Source organism: Oryzias latipes, chromosome 14 (genome assembly GCF_053564925.1).
Source record: "Oryzias latipes strain Hd-rR chromosome 14, Olatipes_Hd-rR_3.1".
Lineage (NCBI taxonomy): Eukaryota > Metazoa > Chordata > Actinopteri > Beloniformes > Adrianichthyidae > Oryzias > Oryzias latipes.
Window position 1 is genome coordinate 28,204,270 of NC_136250.1, and position 21,324 is coordinate 28,225,593.

At 44.5% G+C, this 21,324-nt stretch overlaps 1 protein-coding gene across 5 annotated transcripts in view; it reads right to left on the bottom strand.

The window, feature by feature from the left end:
• The window catches only part of LOC101175340 (glutamate receptor 4), a 187,031-nt gene that overhangs the window by 91,776 nt on the left and 73,931 nt on the right, over positions 1-21,324 (bottom strand). For all 5 annotated transcript variants that reach the window (XR_002874661.2, XR_002874660.2, XM_023962863.2 and 2 more), the window contains exon 3: positions 11,059-11,298. Coding sequence is in view for 3 of the 5 variants with exons in the window: in XM_023962863.2 (XP_023818631.1) it covers positions 11,059-11,298 (240 nt within the window). In the remaining 2 variants the exon portion in view is untranslated. The remainder of the gene's footprint in view (positions 1-11,058; positions 11,299-21,324) is intronic.

Sequence of the window (21,324 nt, forward strand, 5' to 3'; positions counted from 1 at the left end):
TTTTCATCCAAAAACCTGTGTTAAATCTGTCTAGACTCCAAACAAACATTTTTTTATGGTAACTTATGTTTCAACAATCGACACCAATTTTCACAGACCTATAGCTAAACATGTCCCATAGCTACCTGAATATTTTCATAGATATAAAATGAACTGGTCATTCTAACATCTGGCATTCTAACATCTAACATCTTACATGTCAAAGCCTCTCTCAGCCTGGCTCTGCTGAAGGAGTCGTGTTACAACCCCGCCCCCTCCTGCTGGGACCCCTGCTATGTAAATTAGCAAGCAGTGAACAGAGAGATGAGGAGTAAGAATGGCCATTATTCAGGCATGCATAATCCAAAGACAGCCAGTTAAACACTGAAAGACATATTTTTTTGGTATGTCTTTCATACATCTTTAGTATTAAAAACTCTCCAAGATGAATGTGCCTGACTCCACCTGCAGGTGGATCACAGACTTCCTGACGGACAGACAGCAGTATGTGAGGCTGGGGAAGCTCGTCTCAGATACTCGGACCACAAGCACCGGATCCCCCCAGGGCTGTGTCCTTTCACCCCTGTTACTCTCCCTGTACACAAACAGCTGCACAGCTGGTCACCTGTCTGTCAAACTCCTGAAGTTTGCTGACGACACCACACTCATCGGCCTCATCTCTGACGGAGATGAGTCGGCCTACAGGAGTGAAATAGCCAGGCTGGTGTCATAGTGCAGCGCTAACAACCTGGAGCTTAATGCTCTGAAGACAGTGGAGATGACAGTGGACTTCAGGAAGGCCCCAGCCCCCCTCCCCCCTGTCATCCTCTGTGACTCCCCGGTGACCTCTGTGGAGTCCTTCTGCTTCCTGGGAACCATCATCAGCCAGGACCTCAAGTGGGAGCAGAACATCAGCTCCATCACTAAGAAGGTCCAGCAGAGGATGTACTTCCTGAGGCAGCTGAAGAAGTTTCACCTCCCTGAAAAGATGCTGGTAGACTTTTACACCGCCATCATCGAATCCACCCTCACGTCCTCCATCACAGTCTGGTTCGCTGCGGCCACGGCCAGAGACAAGGCCAAGCTGCAACGCGTCATCCACTCAGCAGAGAAGGTGATCGGCTGCCACCTCCCGTCTCTCCAGGAGCTGCACATCTCCAGGACCTGGAGGCGGGCAGCCAGGATTGTAGCCAACCCCTCTCATCCAGGACATAATCTCTTTCGGCCCCTCCCTTCTGGCAAGAGGCTCCGGTCCATCAGGACCAGGACCTCGCGCCACAAGAACAGCTTCTTCCCCACTGCAGCCAGCCTGCTGAACAGAACCCCAACTCCCCCAGGTGACCCCCCCCCCCCCCCCCCCCGCCCACCAAAGGACTGTCGGTGCCACTTACAGGCCCCACCATCCCAGCCCATCTGTGCTCCCACTTTAATTCACCTTACTCTACTGTATATAGTGTGTTGTTGTTGTTAACTTAATTTTTAACTTATTCTTAATTGCACTATACACCAAGTCAAATTCCTCGTTTTGTAAAGTGCGCTCTACTGAACCTGGCAATAAAACTTTTTCTGATTCCTGATTCTGATTCTGATTCTATTAATCATTGTTTTTTATTAATTCAAAATGCAATTAAATCAATATTTTATCTTTTTTCTTTTCCTTTTTCTTTTTTTTTTATCTCTTATATCCTTTTTTATAATCAATGTTTGAACTTCTTTTCCTTTCTATTGTCATGGTTTCAGTTTGTTGTCTTTTTTTTCGCTTTAGTTCTTGTTCTGTCTTGTTTGGTTCTGTTTCCTGTTTTATTTTGAAAGGTTTCCTGTCTTGTCATGTTTCTTGAGTTTTACTTCCTTTGGTCCCCATCTGCCCTAATCGTGTTCACCTGTGTCTTGTCTGCCCTGTCTGTATATAAGTCTTGTCTCTGCCTTCCTCCTGTGCTGGTCCATTAACTTCTGCTCATGTTGATCACGTCTTCTTGTCTGGCGTCCATGTCCCTTGCCATGCCACAGTAAGTTTTTGTTTTTAGTTTTGTCATCCTGCTCTGCAGCGCTTTTTGTTAGTTAAATAAACCCACTTGCCCTGAACCCGTTTGCCTCCCGTCTCTGCGCCTGGGTCCTACCTGCTCTCGAGCCTCCCCCCCCACACGACATCTATACATCCAATGAAATTAAACTACAAATCAACAAACACAACTGATAACAAATGTCTCTAAAAAATGATGTGTATATTTGCAGAACCTTAAAAACACCAAACAAATAACAAATGCTTCCCAATTAAAGCACAAAAAATGGAACACAAAATGTAAAACCCAAGTTAGAAATTGCAATTTGAAAAAGATACTTTTTTCAGCAGCTTTTCAAAATCAATCACCAATTCTACTCTTCTGTGGATGAAACAAAGAACTCCAGAACAATGAAGCCATTTCTCTAAGTCTCTCTCACCTTCAGTTTTAAACAAGGTCTGTGAAAATCCACCATACATTGGTCACATGAACTCAGAGACCTGCTAAAAGTGCACAATTGTAAAAGCTCTTTTATATAGACAACTGTTTGTTTGCTTAGAGCTCTAAATATAAAAAAAATGCTTTTCTATCACCTAGACACAGATGGAGAACCATATCAACTGGATTAATAACAGGGTGGCATGTTTAGACAACATGAAGCTGTCCATCACATTTTTGACCTAAACATGTAAACACATCCTTGGCTCTGCGGTTAGGAAATGGTATTTGGGAATCTCTTTATACCAGGAGCCAGCCTGGCCATTGGAACATCGCCACAGTTCCCATCCAGACTGGGACAGCAACGGGGTCCACTTCAGAGCCGTGAGCTGCTGTGTTTAACTCCAGCTGTCCCAGCAAGGGAGACAACTGCAGCAACATCCACTGACCAAGCTGACAAGCCCTGGCAGAAAAGATCCCCACAAGAAAAACACTGGCTCAGGCAGGCTGGTCAAAAAAAAATAGTTTTTCCATTGTCTTGCAGCTCGCAGATCAAGTGGTTTAGTTTTCCAGTAATGTCAGTCAAGAATGCAAGTTCAGATTCACAATGTTCATATTCACCATATTCAACAGACATCTCCTCCAATAGCACCTTAAAAATCCTGTGCTGTTTTAGTTTGCAGCTGAGGTTGTTTACGATTTTCAGAATAAGAGTCATTATATGTCCAGAGCCAATCACTTCTGAACATAAGGCCTGCTGGTGAATGACGCAGCAGTAATGCAGACATTTTGGAAAGTCTGGGTCAGCTTTACAGTGAGTGATGAAACCTGTTTGTCTATTGATCATAGCAGGAGTCCCATCTGCAGTCACTGCTACCAGCTTTTCTAATTGTACCTTTTTCTGCACAAAAACTCCTTCACCGTGTTATACATTTCAACTCCTCTTGTAGTTGTCTGTAAGGGCAGATGTGTCAGGAGTTCTTCTCTTGTGGAAACCAAAAGCTATGCTGTACTGTTGCCGTCCACAGACTCATCACACTGGACGTTAACCACCTTCACTTTGCAAGATCCCGGTCCAGCTAATTGGCCAAGTTATCAGACATAGCTGACACTCATCTAGACATTGTAGTGGAAATTGAATGAGTTCTATTGTTCTCATCCTTAAGGCCTGTTCACACCGGGACGAATTTCGCCGGCGATTTTCGCCGACGTTTAACGCCTCGTGACTAAACAAAGGGCCCCAATGAGAGTGTGCACACCGACGCGAAAAAACGCCAGGCGTTAAAGCGTTAAAAAAAAAAAACGCCTCGGGTTCGTTTTTTTTTTTCGACGCGTCGCGTCGAAATCTACTCGACCAATGAGAACGGCGCTTTTGCTCACGTGTCTGGAGCTTCTGAAGTTACAGTAAAACACAACTTGGGGGCGCTCAAACACAAAACTGCCTTGCTGAGCACACATACCAGCGAAGAAGATAGACGCCAAGTAGCGTCTACACAGCCGCGAAGCAATAATGACGGACATTCTAAAACATCCCCGAACCAAGCACCAGTTGGAGCTACTGGTGCTTGAAATATTCATGTTTTCTTTGTTTGATTCTGACAAGCGTGTAAATACTTGCTCTCTTCTTCTGAGTGAAAAGCGACTTTAAGAAGCGTAAAGTTGCGCAGCGCCACCTTGTGTACAGGAGTATTTCTGTTTTACATTAAGCACCATCTATTGTCAGGGAATGAAATTGCATGTTCGCTCCACTCATCGTCAGCGAAAATCGCCTGGGTGTGAACACAAAAAACGTGGCGAAAAACGCTGGCGAATAACGCCTGGCGAATATTCGTCCCGGTGTGTACGGGCCTTTAGGGACAGTGATAGCAATTATCATCATTGCTTGAATTTTTTTCATGCTATATGCAAAAGTCTTTGTCCCTTAAGGCAACAGATTACAGCCCCCCACACCCCCCCCCCCCCACACCCCCGGCTGCTGTCGTATTAACAATAGCTTGGAGCTCCAGAATGGACAAGAAAAAACGACGAGAATGGCTCGAGCAGGGCGTTGCTCACGGGGCGGTCGCTCGTGCCATGCGGTCGCACGTGCTCGGGCCCGCTAAATGCTACTTGTAGCTTTAATTATTATTATTATTATTATTCTACCGGAAGAGTCGCCTTTTTGAGGCCTTTAACATACCCCAAAACTCACCAAATTTGGCACACACATCAGGAGTCGCGAAAAATTTCGTATTTTATAGGAGATTGGCATGGGCGCACAAAAACGGCTCGATAGCGCCACCTACAGTGACTTTTGTCCCGACGCCCCGCATACGCTTTAACGTACAAGCTTGATTTTTACAGGGCATGTTCTTCAGATGGAGACCTACAAAAAAGTCTCAAAGGACCCACCTGTCACTCGCACAGGAAGTCTGATATATTGAGGTCAATATGTCATTTTTGCTTCATTTTGGACATTTGCAGGCCTCGCTCTAGAACGAACTCCTCCTAGAGATTTTGGAGTAATGACTCCAAACTTTGGTTTTGTAAACTAGACACATGTCCGATGTTAAATTGCGAAGCTTTTAAGTTTTTACGGATGTTTGTGACCGTGGCGGCGCGTCGAAAATGGAGGTCATATTGAAAACACGCCATGAAAAGAAAAATGGCCATTACTCAGCCATGCAAAATCCAATCTGATCCAAAATTGATATGCATGATTGTAGTCTGACCCTGACCACATCAGAAGTGGAAAAATCCAGAACAGGTGTAGCGCCACCTGCTGGCAAAAGGAAATGACATGTTTTACTTGGAGCATCACTGCTCCGAGTAGGATGAGCCGACACACCTCAAAATGATGTCCACCTGTTGAAAAGCCATTGAAGTTTAATCTGATAAAAAGCCATAACTTTCAATGCGGGGGTGTGGTCGTGACAGAGCGGTGAAGTTGGGCGTCTCGCCATGCACACAAAAGTTGCTCTCACGTGCACATTCCTTGTCCAATCTCACTGAAATTCAATAGAGGTGATGAGGCTTTCATTCTGAACCAATGGATATGACAATCTTGGACGAACTCCATAGCGCCACCTAGATATTGACAAATACATTTTATGTCACATTCTGACCTATCTTTTCTCTTTGCTTTGTCCGACATTCATAAAATTACAACAGGAGATACTCATAAGGGTCTTCTCTCATCGTCTAAAGTTTCATGGGTGTACACCTGACGGTGCCTGCGCAAGCCACCACCAAACAGGAAGTGGTTGATTGCGTTGCAGTCAGATAATTAAAAATTCATAAAAAATCAGCCGTTTGTATCACGAGGCTGAGATTTCAGAATGAGATGCCTCATAAATATCTCCAACTTAGATATACAGCACTTGCATGGGTGAACAAAAACGGCTCAATAGCGCCACCTACCATGTTTGTTTTTGAGAGCCCCGCCATGTTCTTTAACATACAAGCTTGATATTTACAGGACGTGTTCATCAGATGAAAACCTACAAAAAAGTCTCTTGGTACCAAGCTGTCAGTTGCACAGGAAGTCTGCTATATTGGTGTCAATATGTCATTTTTGGTGTATTTTGGTCATTTGCAAGCCTCGTTCTAGAACGAACTCCTCCTAGAGATTTTTGAACAATGACTCCAAACTTTGGTTTTGTAAACTAAACACATGTCCAATATTAAATTGCGAAGCTTTTAAGTTTTTACGGTTGTTTGTGACCGTGGCGGCGCGTCAAAATTTGAGGTCGTTTCGAAATCACGCCATGAAAAGAAAAATGGCCATTACTCAGCCATAAATAATCTAATCTGATCCAAATTTGTTGTGCATGATTGTAGTCTGACTTTGAACACATCTGCAGTCGAAAAATCCGAAACAGGTGTAGCGCCACCTGTTGGCAACAGGAAATGACATGTTTTACTTGGAGCATCACTGCTCCAAGTAGGATGAGCCGACACACCTCAAAATGACGTCCACCTGTTGAAAAACCATTGAAGTTTACTCTGATATAAAACATATCTTTCAACGCAGGGGTGTGGTCTTGACAGAGTGGCAAAGTTGGGCGTCTCGCCATGCAGACAAATGTTGCTCTCATGTGCACATTCCTTGTCCAATCTCACTGAATTTCAATGGATATGATGAAGCTTTCATTCTGAACCCATGGATATGACAACTTTGGACGAGCTCTATAGCGCCACCTAGTTATTGCATGGGGCACATTCTGCCCTGTATTTTCTATGTGCTTTTTCCGATGTGCATGAAATTAAAACTGGAGATACTCAGAAGGCTCTTCTCTCATCATCTCAAGTTTCATGGCTGCACATCTGACGGTGCCTGCGTAAGGCACTGCCAAACAGGAAGTGGTCGATTCCGTTGCAGTCATATAATCAAGCTTTATAGGAAATCAGCCGTTTGTCTCAGGAAGCTGAGATTTCAGAATTAGATGCGTCCTACAAAGCTCCACGTTTGAAAAGCAGCACTATACGTACGAGAAACATTTAACCACCTTAATCACCCTATTGTGCTAAAAGCAAATTTTGGGACATTTTGACTCAAGCAAATATTTTTATCATAACTTCTGTTTAGTTTATCAGCACCAAAATAAAAAATATTTACATTTATAAAATGAACTGGTCAACTCTAGGATTTTATTTATTCAATCTTACATCCTCAAGCTTTTCATCAGTCTCCCCTGCTGCAGGAGTGGAGTTAGCCCCCCCCCCCAACCCCCGGCTGTGTGCTCACATGTAAATTAGCCAGGAGTGGCAGACAGAAAGTAGAACAGTTAGAAAGCCTAGTTCAACCCTAAAATACAGCATTTTCCTTTGTTTTGTTTGTCTTTTATACATCCTTAGCACTAATCATTGCTTTTTTATTCATCCAAAATACAATTAACTTTATATTTTATCTTTTTTTTTTTTTTTTTTACAAACAAAACATATGAATGTGCTCCAAAACAAAACCCAGCCTCAGTACACTCCTACAGATGTAACATCAGACAGTAAATGTCTCTTTTATGCTTTTTTTAATCAATGCTGCAACTTCTTTTCATTTCCTTTCAATACATCCAATAAAATTAAACTACAATGACAACAAACACAACATATAGCAAATGTCTCTAAGAAGATTGTGTATATACAATATGTACCACCTTTAAACACCAAAAAAATAACAAATCTTTCTAATAAAATCACAAAAAATGGAACACAAAATGTAAAACCCAAATTAGAAATTGCAATTTTAAAAAGATACATTTTTCAGCAGCTTTTCAAAATCAATCACATATTTTACTCTTCTGTGGATGAAACAAAGAAGTCCAGAATAATGTAGCCACTTCTCCAAAGTCTCTGTCACCTTCAGTTTTAAACAAAGTCTGTGAAAATCCATTATACATTGGTCACATGTATTCAGAGACCTGCTAAAAGTGCACAATTGTAAAAGCTCTTTTATATAGACAACTGTTTGTTTGCTTAGAGCTCTAAATATAAAAAAATGCTTTTCTATCACCTAGACACAGGTGGAGAACCACATCAACTGGATTAGTAACAGGGAAACATGTTTAGGTTTAAACTTACATCAATAGACAACATGAAGCTGTTGATCACATTTTTGACCTAAACATGTAAACACATCCTTGGCTCTGCGGTTAGGAAATGGTAATTGGGAATCTCTTCATACCATGAGCCAGCCTGAACATTGGAACATCACCACAGTGCCCATCCAGACTGGGACAGCAACGGGGTCCACTTCACAGCCGTGAGGCTGCTATGTTTAACTCCAGCTGTCCCAGCAAGGGAGACAACTGCAGCAACATCCACTGACCAAGCTGGAAAGCCCTGGCAGAAAAGATCCCCACAAGAAAAACACTGGCTCAGGCAGGCTGGTCAATAAAAAAATATAGTTTTGCCAATGTCTTGCAGCTCGCAGATCAAGTGGTTTAGTTTTCCAGTAATGTCAGTCAAGAATACAAGTTCAGATTCACCATATTCATATTCACCATATTCAGCAGATATCTCCACCAATAGCACCTTAAAAATCCTGTTCTGTTTTGCTTTGCAGCTGAGGTTTTTTTTATGATTTTCACAATAGGAGTCATTATGTGTCCAGAGCCAATCACTTCTGCACATAAGGCCTACTGGTGAATGACGCAGCAGTAATGCAGACATTTTGGAAAGTCTGGGTCAGCTTTACAGCTTACAGTGAGTGATGAAACCTGTCTGCAGTCACTGCTACTGGCTTTTCTAATGGTACCTTTTTCTGCACAAAAACTCCTTCACCGTGTTATACATTTCAACTCCTCTTGTAGTTGTCTGTTAGGGCAGATGTGTCAGGAGTTCTTCTCTTGTGGAAACCAAAGGCTATGCTGTACTGTTGCCGTCCACAGACTCATCACACTGGACGTAAACCCTCTGCACTTTGCAAGATCCCGGTCCAGCTAATTGGCCAAGTTATCAGACATAGCTGACACTCATCTAGACATTGTAGTGGAAATTGAATGAGTTCTATTGTTCTCATTCTTAGGAACAGTGATAGCAATTATCATCATTGCTTGTTTCTTAATCTGATAAAAACCTTCTTCTACTTGATGAAAAATTGAGCAGGTCTAAACGAGGCTTAGATTTAAGAATTTTTTTCATGCTATATGCATAAGTCTTTGTCCTTTAAGGAAACAGATTACAGTCCCCCCCCCCCCCCCCCCCCCACAGGCTGCTGTCATATTAACATTATCTTGGAGCTCCAGAATGGACAAGAAAAAACAACGAGAATGGCTCGAGCAGGGCGTTGCTCACGGGGCGGTCGCTCGTGCCAGGCCGTGGCACGTGCTCGGGCCCGCTAAATGCTACTTGTAGCTTTAATTATTATTTTGAATTTACAAGCGACATTTTAGAAATGAGGTAGAAAGTGTAACAGAAGGGTCACACAACAGTGCTGCCACAGGCTTATGATGACTAAGAACACAATCTAGCCAATCACAGTCATAAAATAGTTTGTTTTTAGAAAATGCTGGGGGCCACATACTATTGATTTCATGACAGAAGCCAGAGGGCCAGTGGAAATTTAAAGGGGGGGCCGCATTTGGCCCACGAGCCGGACTTTGGACATGCCTGCCTCAGACCGAACTGCCGTTACGGGCTGTACGAAATATCAAGGTCGTAGATTGCTCGGTAACTCATAGAGTGAAAATATTTGTGCACATTTTTCCTACGGGCATGCTGCGGGCGACGGGTCATAGCGTACACTTATACAAGTAAGAAGGAAGTACGTGAAACGCAGATGTTTCCGACGGATTTTTGAGTTTTTCAATGCCCCGAAACCTGCGTGTGCAGCATTTGTGCACGGTCAGTAAGAGGCCCGAAATCCTACCTCACTAAGGACTGGAGTGTGGCGCAAGTACGTCATAAGTAAATCCCATTGGCCTTCAACAATGGTACGTTCCGTTTCCATGAAGTCCCTCCAGGTGACCGTTTGAGCCTCAAAGGTAATGCAAGACACACCTGCACTCCCCTCAACATGCAGCCGCTCCTCTGTACAACCCTCCACGGACCCAGAAAAACCCAAAACCATAGCATCCATACGGGTCTACTCCATAAGATTGCTATTTAAAAAGTTGCTGAAAAAAATTTCTGAGCTAATGACGCGAGATGAAAACATGAATCTCAAATAAACCAGAAATTCACTGGTTTGCAACGTCTGAATGTGAGAAGTTAGGAGAAAAAAATGCACATTTGTCAAAAATTTAATGTGAATTACACTTAATCTGTGTAAATTTACACATTTCACTTGATCTTTAAGGCAAAATCAGGCCAAAAATGATCTACGGTTCATGTAAGAGCTGCTCATCCGGCAGGTTCACTGCCAGATTTTGTTTCCAATCAGTTTAGTTTGCTAAACTTGATCAAAGTTTTTGTCTTTCTGTTTACTCAATAAAAAAATAAATAAAAAAAATTACAATAATTATTTTAGCTTAGACCTTAGTGGATGTTTGGAGACATTTACAAAAGTGGTTTCAGAAAATGACATGAGGTTGCCACAATCAGATCCATCAAAGTGAGACTTATTTATACATCTACAGGATTTTGATGTTTCTCTTTCCTGTTCTGGGATCTACAAACCACAGTTTTTCTCCTTTTATAGGTCATCTGTGGCCAGAATCCTTTTTGCTTCCTGCTGTTTTTCTGGTGTCCATCACTGACAGGACAGCAGACAAGCTGACAGTAACTGTTTCTATCAGGAGAAGCCCATTTCTGCTGATGGCAGAGACCGCGGTCTCCTGAACTCAGACAGAATTCTCCTGCAGGCAGAATGGAAAAACAAAAAGGGGTTTGTTTCAGAGGGACCATGAGCCAAATTCCATCTTGAAAGCTTCGCCAAATATTTGTTTTACTCTCCTTAATTCATAGATGTGTTTTCTTCATGGTGCTTCAAAAGAGTCTAAATACTGAAGATCCCGTCTGGTTCCATCTGAATTTAGTTAGATTATGAATATTAGAGGTTTTTTTCCAATTGTTTTTCATTTTCCTGGCCATTCATCGTTTACAACAAAAGCATCAGATAATGTAAAACTAGCTTGAACTCCTTCCATCTCCTGAGGCCTCCTGACCTCTGACCCCACAGCGTCCTCCTCCTGCTTTTGGGCGTGTCGTGCAGCCGCTCACTCACCTCTGTCGGTGTCGTACAGGAAGACGAACTTGTTCCAGTCGTAGTGGTCGAGGAGGGACAGGAGCGCCCCCCGGATGGGCGGCCGGAGCTGCAGCGTGAACTGGCTCTCGCCCTCGGTGGGGAAGCTGGGGGTGATGAGGGAGATGTGCAGAGCGCTGCAGAAGGACGTCAGCGTGTGGACCGAGCGCTTGTCGTACAGCCCGAAGATCGCAAAGACGCCGCGGGAATACTGGGAGCAAACTGGGGAGGAACACAAACACCAGAAACGTCAGCACCAGTGCCTCAAGAAAAGTACTGATCTTAAAAATACAAAATGCTATTTCTAATTTACCTAATTATTTCTAATAAAAATCCTCTTAAATATACATTTCTCCAAAATATAAAAGTGCTTCCTTTAGTTTAGTTTGCTTTATTAGTCCGATCATTTTTATCATAAACTGCAAAAACTTTATTTGCAAAATGTTACTAAAATAAATAAAGAGAACACTATGTTTTCTTTCTCTTTCTTTTTTTCCTGCAACACAAAGACTGATAATTTTCAGTAAAGATATAATGAAGAACGGTGGAATTCATTTGGTTTTGGTCTGAAAACAAAGACGAATGAAGATCCATGGATGGATGGATGGATGGATGAATGGATGAATGGAAAGATGGATGGAAAGATGGATGAATGAATGGATGGATGGATGGATGGATGGATGGATGGAAAGATGGATGGATGGATGGATGGATGGATGGATGGATGAATGGATGGATGGAAAGATGGATGGATGGATGGATGGATGGATGGATGGATGAATGGATGGATGGAAAGATGGATGGATGGATGGATGGATGCATGAATGGATGGAAAGATGGATGGATGGATGGATGGATGCATGAATGGATGGAAAGATGGATGGATGGATTTATAGTCTTTTTTTGGAAACCATAGAAAACCGCTACGTGTCGGAGGAGAACATGCAAACTGCACACAGAAAGGACCCTGCAACCATGTGGGAGCGCGTACCACTACACCACTGTGCACCCCAATAAAGGTCTAAGACAGTAAATCTGAGATAAATTAACCTTGTGTTCTGTTGATGCGTTAAATCTGGGATCATGGAAATATGGGAAGAAATTTGAAACCTCATGTCTTTAAAAAAATTTTTTTTTTTTTTTTTTTTGCTTCTGAATATAGCAAAGAGACAAACTGAGCAGTTCTGCTTTTATGAATGGAAACCGATGTGGAGAAAGCAAAACAAAAATTGGCGTCTTCTTGCTTAGCCCGAGGACGGAGAACAAAACAATCATCCCACTGATTAGCACTTTAAATCGCTCGAAGAGAGCCGCTGAACGCAGCGAACGCAGATCAAAACCAAACAAATCCGTTTCCTCGCCTGCTTTCATCCTAAAAGCCGCTCGCTGATGCTCTCCTGCAGAGTTGTTGAATGGACGGATCCCTTTAACAAAACCCTTCATTTTCATGCAGCAACAACAAAACACACTGAACCAACTTCTGGCATTTACATAAAGTCTACACCAGCCAGTCCTGCTTCAGGAGATCTTCTCATTACAGAAAGGCTTGGCTCTCTGCAAGAGCACTGCTATAATTGCAGACTTTTTCTTTTTTTTCTTTCTCGGAGACACCGAGCAACAACAGAAAGGGAAGATAATGAGCATCGTCTGCCAGGTTCCGGATGCAGGCAGAATCAGAGCGAGCAGTAAACTGAGGGAAGAGCTCAAGATGTTCCTGTTGTGAGGAGAAAATGAAGCGCTGGAGAAATAAACAAAAAAAAGCAGATTTAGTGAGAAACGCAGTGTTTCCAGCTGAGACACAAGCAGAGTTTGAGTTTCTGACCAGGAGACTAAAGACATGACAATTGGAGAAAAAACTGCTCCAGTAAAGTCTTCTTAGAACATGGAACAAGGGTTGACCCGTATGGCTGCTCTGGTTTTTGGTTGTCCAGAATCCATGGATTTGATTTGAAATCAGCAGTTTTACATTCATACAAAGACGTATCAAACTTAGGAAAATTAGACAGTACATCAAAGATTGCTTGAAAGGAAGCAAATTTATATAATCCCACCCCTGTTCTCCCGTAACCATTTTATGACATGATTTATCATAACTAACTTTTATCAGACAGAATTAAGAATCCTTAGGCATCAATAAATCACATGACAATGATGAATTACTTAGTAATTATCTAAAATAGACAAAACTCTATTTTAGAAATCAACACAGCAGATTATCTAAAATATGTGCAGATTATGTTCATTAGGAAAAATCATGACTGTGATTAAAAATAACAATATATCAGAAAAAACAGACATAACACTGTTTCAAAAAAATCTTCATAGCACATGCAGATCAAGTATCAAAAATCAAAAATATGTGTAGATTATTTTTCATTAGAAAAAAGTCATGGGTCCATTTGTATCGTAAGGCTAATGGAAGGAGACTTGAGCACGTGATGCTGTAGTATCGCGAGAGCCGACGAGAGGAGTGTGGTGAGTTTACTTGGCGGCGCGTAAGTTGTGAACAAACATTTTTGATTTATTTAATTACACCGCCATATTTAAATAATCCAGAAAGTTTAAAAAATAAAAATCTGAAAAAGTTTGTCAAGCATTTGCCAGCCTGGATGACCTGGAGGACCTGGAGGATCTGGAGAATTACATCGACGAGTGTTTCAATACCTGCCTCATGAAGAAATCCAACACCGCCACTCCGTCCACCAAACGCAACCGTCCCGAAGACTCCCCCGGGGCTGCCTCCTCCCCAGGCAGCAACATGAGTGATATCCTGGATTCAATTGATAAAAGGCTCTCCAGCCTTGATTGCCGTTTAAATCTGCTGGAGATCCTCCATAAGGAATTCCAAGGTCTGCGAGAGTCTCTGGAGTTCAGCCAACAGCAGGTGCAGGAGCTCGCAGCGGAGAACCAGGCCCTCAGAGAGACCGTCAAGACCTTGGGCCACGACACCGCCCGTCTCTCTGAGGAAAACCGATCCATCAAGGAAACCCTCTTGGATCTTCAGGCGAGGAGCATGAGGGACAATCTAGTGTTCGCAGGGATTCCAGAAGAGGCAGGAGAAGTCCCGGAGAACATTGTTAAGTCCTTCATGGAGGTCCATCTGAAACTCCCCAAGGAAGAAGTCCAGAAGATCTCCTTCCACAGGGTTCACCGGCTCGGAGGAAAAAGGCCGGACAATCAGCGTCCCCGTCCTATTGTTGCTAAATTTGAACATTATAAACAAAAGATGCAGGTAAAAAGCAGAGGGCGAGAGCTGAAAGACACACATTACAGCGTGAATGATCAGTTTCCAGGCGAGATCCTCCGCCGGCGGAAAATCCTCTTCCCGCTGAGGAGGAAGCACCTGTCTGCTGGAGCCCGTGCGGTGGTTGCTGTTGATAAACTTTTTGTGAATGGCAAGCTGTTCCGGGACCCAGAGGTAACACCCTGGCTGTGCTGAAGGCTTTCAGAGGCGCACTGACATCTGCGCTGCCCAGAAGAAACCCGCAAACTTATTTAATTGAATAGGAAATAATCGGATCATCAATAATCCACACCTCTCAGGAAAAGTGTTTTTTCTTTCTCTCACATTCATGTTTCTGTTGTTGTTTCGTTGTTTTTGTTTTTTGTTCTTTCTCTTTCCCTCTCTCTTTTCTCTTGTCCCCCCCCCTTCTCATCTCCTCATATGTGAATCAGGTAAAGTCAACGCAACCACGGTGAGTATTTATTTATGCACGGAACGGGCGCGCGCGCATACTAGCGCGCATAAGAGCATGCACACGCGATCCCGCACACACACGTTGATAAACTGCAAAAACCTCACTTAGGCTCACACAGGACGCACGCAACATGCAGCTCACAGCCAAGACACGTTCACCCACAACGCATAGCGCTTGTCAGTGTAGCAGGTACGCACAGCGGGCACGCGCACACGGACGGGCACACGCACTATTTAGCCTTGCACTCTCCCGGTTAGAACAGCTATGAACAGTCTTAACATCGTTAGCTGGAATGTGCGTGGACTTGGTTCTGGGCCAAAGAGATTGAAAGTTTTAAATCACCTGAATGATCTTAAAGCAGATATAGCTCTGCTGCAGGAGACCCATTTATCTTTATCAGCTGGTCATCTCCTGTGCTGTTCCCAGTATCCAGCTATGTATTCTGCCAGTTTCAACTCCAAACAAAGAGGGGTTGCAGTTTTGATTAATAAAAATGTTACATTTACTCATAAGGATACAGTTACTGACCCAGAAGGCAGATTTGTAATCATTAATATATCCATTCAGAACAAGGACTTTTGCATAGCCAGCATCTATGGCCCGAATGTTGACGACTCTTCCTTCTTTCACAGATTTTTCACCTCACTCTCAGTTCACTCTGACTCCACAATCATTATAGGAGGAGACGTCAACCTTGTTTTGGACCCTGAACTTGACAGACTCAGCGCAGCAGCAAACCAGCGTACATGGCAGTCTGCAAGTATTCTAAAGCAGTACATGAATGATCTGGGTCTCTGCGACGCTTGGCGCTCATGTCATCCAAGCACTAAGGGGTTCACCTTTTTTTCTCCAGTTCACCATTCACAATCTCGTTTAGATTATTTATTAGTCAGTAACTCCCTTTTGAAAGAAATTAAAAGTTCCAACATTCATCCAATTATTATCAGTGACCATGCACCAGTTTCTGTTACTATTTCAAGGGAAGTACCCAGACCCTCGGGTTCAACCTGGAGGTTTAATACGTCTCTGTTAAAAGACCAGGAATTTATTGAATTCTTTAAAAAAGAGTGGGCAACCTTCTTAGAATTCAACGATACTTCTGAAATATCACCAAGTATTCTTTGGGAAGCAGCAAAAGCAGTCATGAGAGGGAAAATCATCTCTTATTCAACGCATAAAAAACGCAAGGAGAAAGCAGATTTATTAGAATTAGGAAATAAAATAAAAACTCTGGAGACTGCTTATGCTGCTTCTGCACAGGAACACATACTGGGGGACCTGAAAAATTTAAAGCTGCAGTTAAATGACATCATCAGTAAACAAACACAATTTCAAATACAAAGGCTTCGACTGGAAAGATACGAAAACTCAAATAAATCTGGCAAATTTCTAGCTAATCAGCTTAAAATTAATAAAGAAAAATCAACAATCACTTCGATTATGGACCAAACAGGGAATGTCACCCATGACCCGGCAAAAATTAATAATGCGTTTAAAGACTTTTATCAAAACTTATACACTCCACAGATCAATCCATCGGAACAAAGCATCAACTCATTTCTCAACAATATAAACCTGCCCAAGTTAAACGAAGATCAAATCACAAATTTAGACTCTCCGCTCTCGTTGTCTGAGCTTCATGAAGCTCTGTCACTTATGCCTAATGGTAAAGCACCAGGGCCTGACGGCTTTCCTGCAGAGTTTTATAAGGAATTCTGGGAACAACTGGCACCAACGTTTTATAAAACGGTAAAATTTATCAATGAAAGCCAATCTCTACCACCTAACATGAACTCTGCCAACATTATCCTTCTTCTAAAACCAGACAAAGACCCCACGAGTCCTTCAAGCTATCGCCCCATTTCTTTAATTAATGCAGATGTAAAAATTATCTGCAAAGCACTAGCACAGAGAATAGAAAAAGTCACTCCTCACATAATTGACTTTGATCAAACTGGTTTCATCAAAGGCAGACACTCGGATGACAATGTCCGCAGACTCGTTAACATAATAGACTTTGCCACCATCAAAAACCAGGAAATTACTATACTATCACTGGATGCTGAAAAAGCCTTTGATAGAGTAAATTGGAAGTTCCTCATTGCTGCCCTCCATAAGTTTGGGTTTGGAGAATCATTCATCAATTGGATCAAAATATTATATCACAACCCCAATGCATCAGTTAGAACTAATAAACAGACTTCCAACAGGTTTTTTCTTGGAAGAGGAACTAGACAGGGTTGCCCACTCTCCCCCTCTCTTTTTGCAATATTTATCGAGCCTCTAGCTGCAGCAATAAGACAGAATGAGAGTATTAAAGGAATTAAAACCAAACACAGCCATCATAAAATTAGTCTCTATGCAGATGACATATTACTGTTTTTAAGTAATATACATTCTGTAAATGAAACGGCAACAATCATTAATGAATTCTCTTCTATATCAGACTATTCCATTAATTGGAATAAATCTGTTTTATTACCACTGAACAGTAATGCGGAGCAAGGACTCACAATACCAGTTAAATCAGGCAATATAAAATATCTAGGTATTTATTTTTCCCCCAAAATATCAGAACTGGTGCTGCTAAACTACACCCCATTACTGAAAAACATACAGGACGATCTAACACGCTGGACCAACCTGCCTTTGTCCCTTATGGGCAAGGTAGCCACGGTTAAAATGAAAATCTTACCCAAAGTTAACTATCTCTTCTCAATGATTCCCACACAACCGCCATTAAAATGGTTCAAAACATTAGACTCATCCATATCAAGCTTTCTATGGAACAATAAACCTGCAAGAATTAGTCTAAAAACTTTAAAATCTGCAAAAAGCTGTGGAGGATTAGAATTACCTAACTTCCACAATTACTTTCTTGCAAATAGATTACAATACATCTTAAAATGGTTAAAAAATAATCCAGAAACCAACTCATGGTTAGACTTGGAACAGGCGTTATGTGGAAAGATCAACCTGTCAGATCTTCCATTTATTAGTCAAATAGTTAAAAGACAGGATTGTTTCAAAAGTATTAATATAAATGCCACTTTAACAGCCTGGTGGGAATTTCTCAAAATATCAAAATCATCAATTCAACCGTGCAAAATGACACCCATCTGGAACAACCCAGACATCCTCATAAACAAAAAAATTATCCACTTCCCAGCTTGGCAAGCAGGGGGCATAAAACAACTAGAGCACATAATTATTAATAGAAGATTCATAACTCCCCAGGAACTTCAAGACAAACATGGAATATATAACTTCTTGGAATATCAGCAACTTAAATCAATTATTACTAAAAAGTTTAAATACAGAGACAACGATTTAAAGCTACCAGATGTAGTTACCACTCTGATCAATTTCTCAATGAATAAAACTCTCTCCAAAATATACAAACTTTTATGTAATTTAGATAACAATATTTCACTTCCGACAACAAAATGGGATGCGGATTTGAGCATCAGCACAGATGAAAGTTTTTGGTCAGAACTTTGTCTAAACACCTTTAAAATGACAAAAAATCCAAATCTGCAGCTAATCCATTTCAAAACTCTTCACAGAATTTACTACACTGGACAGAGGATGTTCAAGATGGGTCTCAGTAACTCAGACATTTGTCAGCACTGTGACAGTAATCTACCCGACAATTACATGCATGCACTATGGTTCTGCACGCCTGTCCAGGCTCTCTGGCAGCAGGTATGTGCCGATCTATCAGTCTGGCTTAAGGTTTCAATCACAGCTTCACCGTCACTTTGTGTGCTTGGTGACATGAGTGCCATCGATGTAGAAGGAGGATTAGCATCTATCATTTTCATAACTCTTTGCATTGCTAAAAAAACTATTTTAATAAATTGGAAAAGCAAAAAAAATATAAATATAAGTCAACACAGAAATCTGCTGCTTGATCATATCAGCTTGGAAAAAATGTCAGCCCAAAGTTCAAGTAACTTTGAAAGAATTCGGTCTCTCTGGTCTCCCATAGCTAACTCCGTGACTTAGGGGGTGGGGGGGGGCATGGTCGTCGCTGCTCCTTGCCCTTCTGCCGTGGGCCGGGGTGGGGGTCGGGGCCTCCGGTGCCTGGCCGGGGGTGGTGGGGGCTCCGTTGGTCGGGGGGTCGGGTCCGGCGCCTGGGTGGGGCGGCCTGGGGCGCTGCGTGGTCCTCTGGGCTTGGGTGTGGGGGTGCGTGGTGGGGGGGTGGGGTGGTGGTCTGGCTTGGCTTGGGGGGGTGGTCCCTTTGCCTGTGCTGGGGGGGGTTGGCGGGGGGCGCTGCTCGGGGGGGGGGGCCCAGCGGCGCTGGATGGGCTTCCCGTCTACACCTGGGGCTGGGATCGGCCCTTCCCTGGCTGTGGGGCGGGACGGGACAACCCTCTTGGGGCCCCCGGTCGCTCTGGGTGTCATCCGCTTCGGCTGCGGGGTCTGGGGGTGGGGTGGGGGTCTTGTCGGCCCTGTCCTGTGGGGGGGCATTCTGGGGGAGGGGGGGGGGCACTATTGGTACGGGGCAGGGGGGGTTGACGGGTCGGGGTCTCCGCTGAGGCCATCGGCGGTTTCCCCGGCCGGTTGGCTGCCTCGGTCCCGTCGAGGCCTGACCAGAGCTCTTCTAGGGCCGGCGTTTGGGGGTGGGGGCCTGGGCTTGCTCCGGGGGGGGCCGGCGCTTTCTGGCTCCCCTCTCTCTGTGTGGGGGTGGTGGTGCTGGGCCTGGGGTGTCTGCGCCTCCGGGGGTGGGGCCCCGGGGCTGGGTGGGCCTGGCCCCCTTGCTGGGGGGGGGGCGGGGGACGGCTGTTTGACCACCGGGGGACAGTCTATCATCTGTCCCCAACTTACCCCCTTCCTCATATAACCTCATAATAGGGTGAGGGGGTGGGGGGCTTAGCCTGCGATGAGCCTTGGGGGGGGGGGGTTTACTAGGCAGTGACCCCCCTCCTGTGGTTGCCGTATGGAGTGGGCCCCCCCTCTTTCGGTTTTATTTGCACCTTAGACATGTAGGGCCCTTGGTAGGGGGGGTGCTTGGACATCACTGCCAGCAAGCAGCGGATGTCCTCCTAGCACCCTACCCGCCAATTTTAACCGCACCTTAGACATTTAGGGCCCCTTGGTGGGGAGGGTGAGGGGACGTCACTGTGAGTAATCAGGAGACGTCCCCTTAGTGCCCTACCCGCCAATTTTAACCGCACCCCCCTTAGTACACACACCCCTCCCCCCTCAATATATACATCCCAACATAAACACACACACATGCACACACACACTCTCTCAAACACACATACACGCACACACATTTTGCAAGGAAGGTGGGACCTAGGACCATCTGTCCCCTGCCTCTTCCCTGGTGGGGGGTACGGGCCCCTTTGCAACGGCGGCTGTGTCCCCGGGGTGCCGGCTTCCTGGGCCCGGCGGTGCTCTCTCCGCGTGGTGGGGGGGTTCACATTACATCTGAGCCGGGGGTGTTCGTGTCCCTGGGGGGTGGGTTCTGGTCCTTGCTCCTGAGTGCTGGGCCCCGCCAAATTTCCAACTGTGGCCGAGCCTGGTCGGGCCATATTTACAACACCCCTTGTGGGCCCTCTTTTTTCCCCGGGGTTCCCCCCTTCTGGGCGGGGGCGGCGGGCCCCTGCCTCGCTCCTCCCTGGACCAACCGTGGGCCGGGCGGGTGGCTGCCTGGAGTGCGGAGTGGGTCTCCCTTGGGGGGTCCTGGCTCGTACCTGGGGTTGGGGCGGGGGGATGCCCGGAACCCCTGGGTGGTGGTGGGGTGCTCGTCTGGGGCTGTGGGCGTCCTTCTCCGGTGGGGCCCTGCGTTGGGTTCTCCCGGCGCGGCGGGGGGGCTGCTCTCCTGGTTGGGCTGGGGCGGCGCCCTCTTTCCCTCCGTGCCTCCCTGCTCTCTGGCTCTGGGGGCCTTGCGGCGGCCCTGCTGGCCCTGGCCTGGGTGGCGGGCTTGGTCGCCCGGGCGGCGGTTGTTCCCTGCCGGTTCCCGTGTGGCGTTGGGGGGATTCCGGCTGCCGCTGCTGGTGCGGTGGGGGTCTTGGGGTGGGGATGGCTGGGCACTCTCCCTCCTTCTTTTCACGTTCCACCATCCATTTTAGAAGAACATAAACACTCACCTGAGCACAGGTGTTAGCTCAACAGACTGAATGACTGAAATATTTCACACTAGTTGGTTTTAAGGCATAAGTATGCGTGTGAACACTATCTGTTTTGTGTACATGTCGACAGGTGGACATTTTTGCAACTAACAGGTGTGTTTATAACATTTGAGTGTGTGTGTGGACAGGCTCCGCCCTTTTTTTTTTTTTGTTTTGTTTTTTTTACATTTGAACCTTACCATAATGATTAACAACCAGTAAACTTGCTGCTTTATGCTGCTTCATGGTCTTATCCCCCTTCCCCTCCTTTTATCACCCCCTACCCCCCCTCTCTCTAACGTCCCTCTCTCTTCTTCCCCTCTTTCCTTTTCCGTCCGGTCCAACACCAAAGATTTTCAGACATGTTTGAAATTAATAAAGTTTGGCCTCAATTACAAAAGGGGTTTATTCAGACATACCTTTGGTTT